The sequence below is a fragment of the Phoxinus phoxinus genome, assembly GCF_949152265.1.
Source record: "Phoxinus phoxinus genome assembly, chromosome: 11".
Lineage (NCBI taxonomy): Eukaryota > Metazoa > Chordata > Actinopteri > Cypriniformes > Leuciscidae > Phoxinus > Phoxinus phoxinus.
The window spans coordinates 10,242,978-10,255,982 of record NC_136886.1 but is presented as its reverse complement, the minus strand read 5'-3'; the positions used below and the strand labels follow the sequence as shown (position 1 = coordinate 10,255,982).

Here is a 13,005-nt window from a genome sequence, read left to right as displayed (position 1 = left end):
TGAATGAATGTGTTACATGACTGGTTTTTGTGTGGACGTGGACCCTTATACTATAAGAGTGTGTTACTTTATGACTCTGTGAAGACAACAGACTTCAGCTCACAGGGAAACGTGATATATATGTCTGTGTGTGTGTGTGTGTGTGTGTGTGTGTGTGTGTGTAGGTAAGTGAGCATCTTACGGTATCTCAGCCTCAAAATCACTTCCATTGCAGGCTTTAATAAGGCCTGAATAAAATATGTTGATGTAACTTCATTCCTGCAAAAGTGAACCTCAAATGACATGTCAGTAATATTTCAATACAAATGTAATTCCCTATATATATATATATATATATATATATATATATATTCCCACCCTGTAACTCTGAGTGTGTATGGAATTGTACAGGTCTGTAAAACGCTCTAAACTTTTGGTTCACCCAGAGACTTCAGTAAATCTATAAAATCCAGGGACACTAGATCCAGCTAAAAGCCCAGTTAAAGGAAATGATGTGATTAGTACAGAGGTCTCTAGCAGTAGTCCATTGATTTATAGATGGATTGATGTTTTTTGCTCAATTGTAGAACTGATTGATTCTTTGAGATCTTAAAACCTCTATGTAGAAAACAACTGATGTATTTTGACAACTGTGTGCCATTACAAATCAAGACTAAACAGATTGATTTCATGGCATCTAAGATTGTAATTGCATAATTAACCACCCAAATAAGAAATATGTTTATATGAATTATGAATTTTAAATAGGCATACATACATATACTGTATACATATATATACACACATTTTACTTTTCGTAATTTCTATCACACAATGCAAACCACAACCATATGAGCATCTATGATTAGAAAATAAAAATCACATGCGAGCTCGTACATTAAAAATTGTACCATGTACGACTTTTAACTATAGGAAATTGCAGACTTCTATTGTTTTTATATACAGCTAGCTATGAATACTTTAACCTAGCCCAGACCCTATAGATTACAGAAAACGTAATACAAAAAAAACATTATTAACTTTATTTTTATACTGTTTTTACAAATGAGAACGTCCTCAAAAGTGTTTTTGGGAGATTTTATCAGGTTTAGATCACTAAAACACACACACGTTGGTGCAACTACATTATGAGGACTCTCCATATGCGTATGGTTTTTATACTGTACAAACTGTATATTCTATCCCCTTACACTGCTCCTATCCCTAAACCTACCCATCACAGGAAATATTCAGCATTTTTTAATTTTTAATAAAACATGTTTTTTTATGTTTTTTAAGCTATTTGAATTACGAGGACTCATGAAATGTCCTCATAAACCACGTTTAAGTTGTAATACCAGTGTAATATGCATGTCATTATACAAATTTGTGTCCTCATAAATCACATAAAAGCACAGACACACACACACACACAATTACAATATAATAATTTGAAAATAATGATCAATCAGTTAACAGCAGGGCAATATGAAGACTGGACTTGAGAATTTGTACCCATGTGTTTATTTTTTCAGAACAAAACTGCTTCCCAGCACAAAACTCTTGATTATGATGTTGCTATAATGCTCTGGGGGGTTTCTATAGCGTTACTAGGTGGTAACTGGTTACTGTCCTAGTTCTCCCCGAAGTATCACTAATCTGGTCACGTGATAGCTCACCTCTGTTCAAAATGCTGCAACTTTTACCGTATCCATGGCCATGGCACAAATGCCAATTGTAGTTTAGTTTTGTTTTTGAAAAAATGTGAGAAACTGTAATTAAAGGGTTTGTTCACCCAAACATTTAAATTCTGTCATCATTTCCTCACTCACACTTTCCTCAACAACACACACATCAGTTGAAATGGGAAAACGGAAGCTCAAGCATGCTTAGTTGACGTGCGAGAAACAATGAGGGTCATTCTCGTGTGATACGCAGCACGTTTGAGCTTCAGCAAGAACCAATGAGGGTCATTCTCGTGTGTTACGCAGCACGTTTGTATCAAAATGGTAATTGCATAGAGTAGACGGTCAATGGAAGGACAGAAATCTCTCAGATTTCATTAAAAATATCTTCAATTGTGTTACGAAGATGAACGAAAGTCATACGGTTTGGAACAACATGAGAGTGAGTAAATGATGACAGAATTGATTTTTTTTTATGAACTAACCCTTAAATGAATAATTACTATTTTGCCTGACTCTGGGGATACTACTGGCCTCTATGTGTGAACAAGTGGTATTGCAGTGTATATACAGATATTAGCGCGCTTTAGGAGGGAGAGAAAATACTCTGTAAGGAAACAATCCATGAGATCAAAGAATATAATTAAAAACGTACAAACACAAATGCCAACTGCCCGTGCTGATGAAGCCGATAATGTTAATAGCAGTGGTAACTCAAACACCGAGCGTGACTTTCCCTCTCTTTGGGCTCATCTCAAGATCAGTGCAGGTCCAGGGATCAGGAAGGAGACAATCTGCAGCTTCTACCTCATGGGAAAATCTTGTGTTTTTATTTCCCTTTTTCTCTATTCCCCTTTTTCAGTCCCTCTTCTCCCTTCTCTTTCAATTTATGAATTTTAAACAGGCACTCTGAAAGACCTTTCTGATGAAGGACCCTGATTAGAGAGGTTAACAGACTCAAGCTGTCATATCAAAGGCTTGTACATGCATGCACTCACACACAAAATAAAAGACTGAGATTCCTATCTGAGTCACTGAAGGGGAAAAGTCAGTAAAAGACAGCATGTGTGTGTGTTTAAATTTCTCTTGAGTCAATGATCAGGCCGAACATGGCATGAAAGCCATGTTGTGTTAGACTCACAGAGTTCTATTGCCTGCAGTGTTGAACTAAGTGTTCTGTCTCTTTCCTGCTGTAATTAATCAGAGAAATTGAACTTGGCCTCATTAATATTAATGCACAGTAAAACACACACACAACACACTTCTGATCCTTACAATGGAGAAATGAGCGGTCAATCAGTCAGCATCATACAGTTGTTCTGGCATACAATTAGTTTGAGATAATTTTTTTTTTTTTTTTTTAAGAGTTATCGTATGCTTACTACGGCTATATTTATTTGATAAAAACAGTAAAACAGTAAAATTCTTACATTTTAAAGAATTATTAATAAAGTTTTCTATTTTAGTATATATATATATATATTTATTTTTATTTTTTATTATTATTACTTATCCAGTATAGCAAAGCTGAATTTTCAGCATCATTACTCCAGTCTTCAGTGTCACATAATCCTTCAGAAATCATTATATTCAGAAAAATTCTGATTTGCTGCTCAAGAAACATTATTACTATAGATGAAAACAGTTGTGCTGCTTAATAGATTTGTGGAAATCATTATAATTTTTTATTATTCTTTTCAGAATTTTTTTAAATGTCTTTACTGTCAATGATCAATTTAATCCATTCTTGCTGAATAAAATAATACTTCAATAAAAAAAAATCTTACTGACCTCAAACTTTTGAATGGTAGAGTAATTTATAATCACAAAATCTTCTAAGATTATCATAAAGAGACTGTCCAATTGCTGAAACTGCCAATTTTCTCAGAGCTGAAAGACAAATAAAAGAAAGGGAGATAGATATGACACATTTGTTTGTCTTTTAAAATGCTAAATGTCTACATCCATCATTATGAATGGAACATAAAATTAATAGTTGGACAATAAAGGATTAATTCACTCTCTGTCATGATGTTTGTGACCTGTATTATTTTCTTTCTTCTATGCAACACAGAGAATAAATGTTTTGCAGAGTGACTGGCAGGTTTAAATATGAATGTGATTTAAAAGCCAATATGGAGGGGAACATTTTCAGAGAATAAACTATCCTAAATTGTATAGACTACTTTTTTGGACCACAATATGGAAAGGAGCAACCTTGACATTCTGCAAAACATCTCCTTTTGTGATCCACATTTTATAATAAAAACCTTCCTTTAGAGGTTAATGTATGGCCAAATGATCTATACAAATCTATATACTGTAAATATAAAAACCTTTATTTAGTTAGATCAACACATCATCTTGTTGGAATAAATGACAGCACATTTGCTAGTCAAAGAAAGTGTGCGTAAGAGAATGAGAGTGATAGGCAGTAACCTATGAATTTACTTCTTAAAAAAGTCCAGTTATTGGCAATTATAATGAATAACAAATAAAGGCTTTGTTCTTACCTGCAATGTCAGGTAAAAACAGGGAAGTGGCATTTCATATTTTAGTACAGCTGCTTTTTGTATACTCGCAAATTAAGTATGAATTTGACTACAGATTCCACCGACTTGCTGCAACGTTACTGGAATCTATGCAAATCTCTGTGTAGCAAATCGGTAAACAATGATAAGACTTATTGTGGTTATAGAAAAGGTTATATAGTTAAATGTGTTTTTTATTTAGCTTTATGTTTCTTTTTTTGGGGGGGGACTCAGAAACACGCATTCACAAGCAGTCCTACATGTGCACAAACAAACAGTGGAAATAAAAACTGATATTTATACATTTAGAGTAACTGCAGGTGGGGTGTGTGTGAAACCATATTTTGTCTATTTGCCAACAGAAATATTTGCCTATAATCACAATACTTTCTGCCCTTAAGCAATATCCCAACCACTCTCACTATGCCAAACACAAATATGCTAAACACGATCCACACACTCTTGCAAACAAAATGTAAATCACAAAAAAGAGTTCATTGCAACTAAAGCAGTTTAGCTAATATAGTTGTTTTATTAGCAGTCATATAACAGCACTTATTAGTAAGGTAATGATGTGTTTTGAAGGAATATTCCATGATTTCTTTTTAGATCATTTTTAGTATTCCATATTTGAAGGAATAATAAAAATGCGAAGTAACAGAATAGAAACTCTGCACACAATAAAGTTTCCCGCTCCATATCCCAGACTTTAGGTTTTTCCTGTCCGCTCTTCAGCTCTTATCGGGAATGATCGGACTGAGGGTCAGGACTGCACCATCTTTTTGTGGGGATCATATATGTAGCGTTTGAAGTTTAAGTGTATGGTAACTGGCTGAGCGTCAAGCTTGGTTTCCTCAGATTTGGAGGATTCATTTTTGGCCCCACCCTTCCCCTTCTTCTTAGATGAAGAGCACAGAAGCTGCTTGGTTTCTTCTTTCAGCCCCTCTAACAGAAGAGAAAGAAAGAAAGAACAGGCATTCATGGACAAGGGGCATACAAAGATACTAGACACAATATCCCTCATGTTTTGGTTGGATACATTGATCATATGACCATTTATGTTTCGACTTATATCAGTGTTATTTTAGTTTTTATTTTAATTAGAAGTAATATTGTGTTTTGTCATTTTTATTTAAAAAAATTTATATAGCCATTTAGGTTTAATTTATTTTTTATTTCAGTTTAATTTTTATATATTTCCAGTTATTAAATGTAGTGCTTCGACTTACATTTATTTAATCACCAAGGCAACCTTTCTAATTTTAGATTTGTTTAAACAATTGTATTTATCGATATATTTATACAATTTATTTTATTTATAATATTGTTTTATTTTAACTTAACATAAATGACTTGAAAAAAATAAAAAATGTGGAGGGAAGGTATAGTACAAAAAAAACGAAACATCCTTTCCCGTGTGGTTATGGATACATTTATTCTACTAAATTCATTGGGAGGTGTGTGTGTGTGTGTGTGTGTGTGTGTGTCTGAGGTCTACCTACACAAGAGAGCCTTGAGGGTCAGGAAAAGGATGTGAGTTTTTTTGCACATATATTTAAGATACAGCGTGCATTTTTGCTGTGTGTAACTTTATATGAGAGCAGCTTATGTGTATATGCTGTCTCGAATGAATGAATGAGTGCATGGACGTAAAAATAAGTCACCTGACAAGAAACAGAGGAAGGAGGAAAAAAAGAGGCCCAGAAAAAGTTAGGGAGAGTAAATGAGAGTGTATTTGTCTTTGCTTACCTGGTATTCTGATTTTGATCTTGCCACTCTGGCCGAAGCCACCTTCAATGGACCCCGTTTCTCCCGTCGACAGTGTAACTTTTAAACCCACAAACAGCTGAAGGTTCGTCTCCTTCTTAAACAGGTTTCGACCAATCACAGTGTAGTCATCTGCCACCTGATAAAAAAACAAAGATAAAAAACTGATGAGCTAGAGCCAGAGTACACAAGCAGCTCAAAATACTGTAAAAAGTCACATAAATTAATAAAATTAGTGTAGGAACAAAATCAAACAATATCTGACACCAGATATAGTGAAACCAATTATACATTAAATTCGTGTATATTATATACATTGGCATTCAAAAGTCGGTGGTCGGTAAAGATTTGTGATATTTTTGAAAGAAATCTCTTATGCTCACCAAGGCTGCATTTATTTTAAGAAAAATATAGTAATATTGTGAAATATTGTTACAATTTGTAATGGATTTTCAGCATCATTACTCCAGTCTTCACTGTCACATGATGAAATCAGTGAAATCATTCTAATATGCTGATTTGACTCAAGTAATATTTATTATTATCAATGCTGAACAGTTGTGCTGCTTAATATTTTTGTGGACCCCGTGATTTTCAGGATTCTTTGATGAATAAAACATTTTAAAAAACAGTTTTTAGCAGTATTAATGAATCTTTTCTTAACAAAAGTCTTAATTTCATTATTTAAAACCCTTGAACAGTAGTCTGTGTATGTGAATTTTTACATTTATACATTGTCAATATATAAATATTTGTAGTTACCCGTTCCACTGCTCCTTCTTTCTCCTTATCTTTACTGATTTTGAGTCGAGCCAGTGCTGTCTCTGTGTAGTTTTTGTCCTCAAACCCTTCCAAAAGCTTTCCGTGAAAGGCAAGCCTGCATGTGTTACCATGGATATCTGAGTCCAGTCGTGACCCAATCACTAAGCAAAGTGGTGGACATGTGACCGGTCGTTCAAACTCAAGTAAAGCCCATTGCTGTGGTTCCCCTCTCCCTCCTTCTGGCTGACCAGTCAAATACTCATCCAGGTGGTGAAACTCCCAATCAAATGAGAAAGAGCTTGCACTTTGCTCTTGAGAGGTGGGCCTACAGTCTCCATTTTCTTTGCCAGGAAGCACTCGATTAAAGAATGAGATACGCGCCATAACGGTTTCATGTCCAACGGTGATGTGAAACTTTGCACGGCTGCTAAGTCCTCCGCGATAGTATTCAATCTTTTGGACGGATATAATAGCAGCGTAAAGAGTTTGCAATGAACCTGGTGTGCATATTACACCCCGTTCTAACAGTTTTGGGTCAAACTGTGTCACACACACGCCAACCCGATCCCCTTGCATAGCACTAGGAACTGGCTTACGAAACATCTGCACAGATTTGACCTTCCGAGTTACCTAAGGAATAAAAAAAAAGAGAAAGAAATAAGGAGCTGATCATGTCAAAACACAATGTTGCAAAATATTTGTTCCCCTGTGATTGTGAAATTGATCATTTGGAAACAGTCAGAGAATTTAAAAAAAGATAAGAATCTTTTATAATGCAATTTGTGCAGTTTGCAATGCATGTTTTTAAATATTTGTAATATTTAATAATGTAATTAATTATTCCTGTAATGGCAAAGCTGAATTTTCAGTCTTTGGTCTTCCGTGTCACATGATCCTTCAGAAATCATTCTAATATGCTGATTTACTGCTCAAGAAACATTTATTCTTATTATTAAAGCTGCAGTCCGTCGTTTTTCCTCTTTGTCGCCATCTCTGTTAGAAATCTGCAATTGCAGTTATTCGCGGAATTATTAACTGTGCGTGGGTAGTAAATCGGCATGAAACAGCGCGGATGAACACAATGTATTGAGGCTGCCGCGTCGCTGTGGATACTGTAACGTTAAAGGAGAACTCCGGCGCAAAATTAACCTTTGGTCTAATTACACATTGTTACCTAGTCAACCGTTATCTGAGATTTGTTTTCATGATTATCGAATGTAAATAGTTTTATCTCTAAAAACAGTTTAGCCTATAACGCTAGTATAACGCTAGTATATGGGGCATGGAGTAATGACAAATAAAAATCGCTTGTTAATACCACTAACAAGGCTCAAAATAGCCCCACACTAACACGGCAGCATAATGAGGGTCCCTACCTTCAAACCGAAGCATTGAGAACTTTGACAGTGTCCAGACAGTTTAATAAGAAGATATTTTATACATACAGTCAACTTCACGTATATAAGCAGAAGCCATCTTTGAAAAACAGACTCTATCAATCGATCTACGAACCACCGATCCAAATGCGCTGAATCATATGAGATTCTACACAGTTCAGCGCATTTGGATAGGTGGTTCGTAGTTCGACTGATAGAGTCTGTTTTTCAAAGATGGCTTCTGCTTATATACGTGAAGTTGACTGTATGTATAAAATATCTTCTTATTAAACTGTCTGGACACTTACACAGTTCTCAATGCTTCGGTTTGAAGGTAGGGACCCTCATTATGCTGCCGTGTTAGTGTGGGGCTATTTTGAGCCTTGTTAGTGGTATTAACAAGCGATTTTTATTTGTCATTACTCCATGCCCCATATACTAGCGTTATACTAGCGTTATAGGCTAAACTGTTTTTAGAGATAAAACTATTTACATTCGATAATCATGAAAACAAATCTCAGATAACGGTTGACTAGGTAACAATGTGTAATTAGACCAAAGGTTCATTTTGCGCCGGAGTTCTCCTTTAATGTCATCAGCAATCTCAGAGTATACTTCTTGAAAGTGTCAACTTTAGAATTTTCATCGGAAAATGTCATCTGAACAAGTAAGTAACATTCACTTTTGTTCTGACCAAATTCGGGGGGTGGGGGGAAGTATTGCAGTAGGCTATCATGCTGATTAAATCTAACGATTGCTTATATCACGTCAAAACGTGAAAAATATATATTTTTTAAGTCTTTGGGTTTTACAACTGGTGAATCTCCAGTTGTCACTGGTGATTGTCGCTTTAAACTTTCGGGATCCGCCATACCAAGTGCTAAGCTAAACCTCCACCTCCATCATCCACACACGCTAGCCGGGGACTCCTTCTCTCTGTGTACAGAAGTGACGTAATGACGCAAAGACATGCTCGAAATTCCCGCGGAAATCCACCAGTACCACTGGAATTAAAATCATTATTACAAGCTTACCGTTTTGAATCGAGGTAAGGCAAGCAGATCGTTTTGAACACTGGCTGGTTACGTTTTTTTTCAAAAATGTCTTTTTTGATATTTTTAAACCCAAAAAAGTGCCGGACTGCAGCTTTAATGTTGAAAATGGTTGTGCTTGTAAAAACTGTGATACTTTGATGAATAGTAAGATCAGAACATACTATTTAGAACTTACAAAAGAACAGCAATTATTTGAAATTAATAGAAATCTTTTTCATTTCTTTCTTTCTTAAAAAAAAAAAACCCCTCACTCATCCCAAAACTTTTGAACTGTAGTGTAGTGTATGTATTGTAGTGTGTAGATAAGTACCTTTAACGCTGGTATCTCCACAGTCTCATTGACACTGAGTGACCCTTGTAAGATGGTGCCAGTGATGACTGTTCCCTGGCCACGGATGGAGAAGCAGTGATCTACAGCCATGAGGAGAGAACCTGACGGATCTCTACGAGGAAGGAAGGCCTGGGCCTTCAATAACTGAACACATAATTACAGACAACCTCAAAAATATGGTCCATACCTTTTAACAATACAGTAATAACAAAAAGCCTGAGACCTAAAATCACCCTTTAGCTATAATGATAACATCCACTCAAGCTAGTATAAACTAGTTTGTGCTAAAAATCTGTGTTATCCAGCATGATTTGACAATGTTCCAAAAAAAATCTAGCATGCATCAATGGAAAAAAGTAAATCTGTTATCTGTCATCAAGGTCAGTGTCACAAATTTGCATAAATTTGGTTTTCTATATATATATATTAACTTCTTTTACACCATAACATTTATATAGGCATTTTTTATTTATAAAACAATGTATAAAATGTAAAAGTGGTCTCTGATTTTTGGATTTTTAATATGTGCTGTGACCACACACCCACTAACTCACATCTATGAGTTCAGTTATCCCCTGTGGCTCGTCTGTGTCCGGGGCCTCGGGACCACCTGGCTTTGCTGCCACAGCAATTACAGGACACCCTTTAAATCTGACAAGCAAAAAATAAGTCAAGTCAGTTTTATTTGTATAGCACTTTTCACAATACACATTGTTTTTAAAGCAGATTTACATCACGATGGTAATGTTAATAATATCTTAATATCATAGTTGCATTTAGAAGAATAGAGCTGGCAAAATGTATAATATATAGAATATATAGTGAAACGTGTGCTTAAGTTGACAGTGTCTACCTTGTGTTCTCAAGAGTTTTGTGCATCCTCTTGGTCATTTTGTCAATAGCCGCCTGTCTCTTGTCACTAGGCAACATGTCTGTTTTGTTGAGTATGACGATCATGCGGGAGCAGGTGAGCTGACCAATCAAAAGGCACTCTGCTGTTTGTGTCTGCATACCTTTCACAACGTCAACCACCAATATCATCAGATCAATGATCTGAGCACCTGAATGCAAGTACACAGATGAGAGTAAAACATATAAGTTCAACAATGGCAAACATAACAGAGAAGAGTCATCACTGCAAGACAGAAAAAGATACCAAAAACAAGAGAGGTAGGAGACCAGGCTATTGCCTTTCCTTTCCCTCTTTTTCTCTCCCTCTCTCTGGCACTCATTCTTTCCTGAGAGATCCCCTCTGGGGGAGAGAGGAAGTCGAGCTGGAGCCCTGAACAGCCCCCTTCCGCCTTAATCAACCACATGTGACATAAATGGACGCGCGCTCTCACACACACACACACACACACACACACACACACACACACACACACACACACACACACACACACACTGCAATTACACTAGACTTTCCCACTACACTTCAGATCTCTTGAGTTTCTTTGGTCCCTCTAGACATTGTTTCTCCACATCATATATTTCTTCATGAATCCCTCTTTTATATTACTTATGAGATCGTGTATGCAAGAAAACAAGTCATGTAAGCTACTTTTTTTAGTATAGAGGAATATCGAAAGCATGTATTGTACCCACGACTACCTACCTAGGTTAGCAAATGGATGTGATGAATCACTTAATTCTGTTATATCATTTTGAGAAGCATTAAATTACAGAATCTGATCATGATCACAAAAATTATGTTATTCTTTGGTGTAATTGTAAATGGTGTTCTCATGCTATTTAATCTATGTAGATATCTCTTAATGTCTTGTAGTAACATTACAAGTCTGTCATTCAAAGCATATCTGTCTTTTGATTTGAGAGCTTGTTTAATCCAAATAAAGTGTATGGTATCATTTTTGATGCATGAATTTCTAGGGCCTCTAAATTACCAACATTATTATAACTTTGTTGGAAAAACTGTTGTACCCGATCTACTAGACGCCTTCTGCACTCTAATTGATAGTTCATAATTTTTAATCAAGTAAAAGGCCTTCAGGTCGTGCTACATGTCTTTTGCTGGGAAATTTTTACAAAGTAAATATTAGATTTTTTTTTCCATTGTTATTAATATTTCACAACTGACATTTACTGGACTATAGAAAATTAACTAAAATTGATTAATCTTACATACATTTTAACATGATTTTTTTTTTCTTAAAAAAAAAAAAGTATCAAATTTAATACAACAGGTTTTTGAGGAACATTTATTTATATCTCAATCATCATTGTACTGAATTGCATTATGTGTTGGTCCCCCACAGAGCTTTGACCATAAAACTAAGCATTACATATCATCTCACTTTCACATATGATTGGGAGATATTGACATTTATATAGAAGTAATGTTATATTTATTTATAATTTATATGCATGTAGTCTGGTGTAAATTGCCTTGATTTACATTACAAGCTCTCCGAATTTATTCTTACTTTACATATAAATAACTACATCTGCAATCTTCACTCATTTACTTATTTTTGCTCAGTTTGGGCCTCATCCTCCTCAAGTATGAACTCCATATTCTCACTAAACCATTAAAGATGTATTAAATATGACACACAACATTTTTGGTTTTCTTTTTTTTTTCCCTGATGGTTCAATAAACTGTTCTAGCTATTTAAAATTGATTTTACTGATTTGTGATTTAATGTCAGTCTCTATGATCTCTTCAAAATAATACACACACACCACCTACTGGTCAAAAGTGGTAGTGTTGGACCAAGTTTAAAATGCCCTGATAGGTTGCTTTTCTTCTACTAATTATATTCATACTAGAAATTAAAAGACTTGTTGTGCATTGCTTTGTTTTGCATAATCCATGAATTGCATATTGATCCAAGCATACTTGTAAACATGCAGTTTGGTATTGTGGGTTTAATTAGTGTAACCCTTACCCAAATAACGTTAATATAAACCAAGTCATTTGTATCCACTTACCCCCAATGATAGTGCGAATGAGGGAGGCATGTCCAGGGCAGTCCACCAGTGTGAACTGCAGACTGTCGTATAGTCTGTCCCCGCAGGACTGTCTCAGGTGCTCCGGTAAGGGCACCGTAAACGCACTAAAGCCGAGATCCAGCGTGATGCCGCGCTCTTTGGACTGGGGGTTCTTGTCGAAAGCTGCTGTGGATGCGGTGCTGCTCAGCGCCCGGGCGAGAGATGTTTTCCCGCTGTCCACATGGCCGAGGACACCGACGTTAAAGTTCAGCGTTTTAGGAAGACTGGAATCTGCCATTACTGGAATTGTTGGGTAACAGAGACTGCATGCGCAGACTTTGACCTGCTGACAGCAATGCTGTTGGTTCAACCTAACCGGCTCAATGTTAAACTGTCAGTAAACCAAATTGATCTAACGTTAATTTGGTGGAATTTAATAACATTCACGTTTTAGTTCTGATATGAGAGATTAAATTACATGCTAAGTACATTACTGCATTCAGCAAACTTTTCTGAAATTTGACATTTGTTCTTCCTGTGCTACCAAAAAACAATCTCTGACAAAAC

The 13,005-nt window shown here is 35.7% G+C and overlaps 1 protein-coding gene across 1 annotated transcript; it reads right to left on the bottom strand.

Moving 5' to 3' along the window:
• Positions 1 to 3,981: 3,981 nt before the first annotated feature.
• On the bottom strand, positions 3,982 to 12,939 carry eefsec (eukaryotic elongation factor, selenocysteine-tRNA-specific). The gene is made up of 7 exons (XM_079627843.1): positions 12,439 to 12,939; positions 10,340 to 10,547; positions 10,041 to 10,137; positions 9,466 to 9,630; positions 6,725 to 7,354; positions 5,945 to 6,101; positions 3,982 to 5,140 (listed from the first exon to the last, which is right to left on the bottom strand). The coding sequence occupies exons 1-7, from the start codon at positions 12,734 to 12,736 to the stop codon at positions 4,959 to 4,961; spliced, it is 1,737 nt and encodes a 578-aa protein (XP_079483969.1). The 5' UTR covers positions 12,737 to 12,939; the 3' UTR covers positions 3,982 to 4,958.
• Between the last annotated feature and the right edge of the window lie 66 nt (positions 12,940 to 13,005).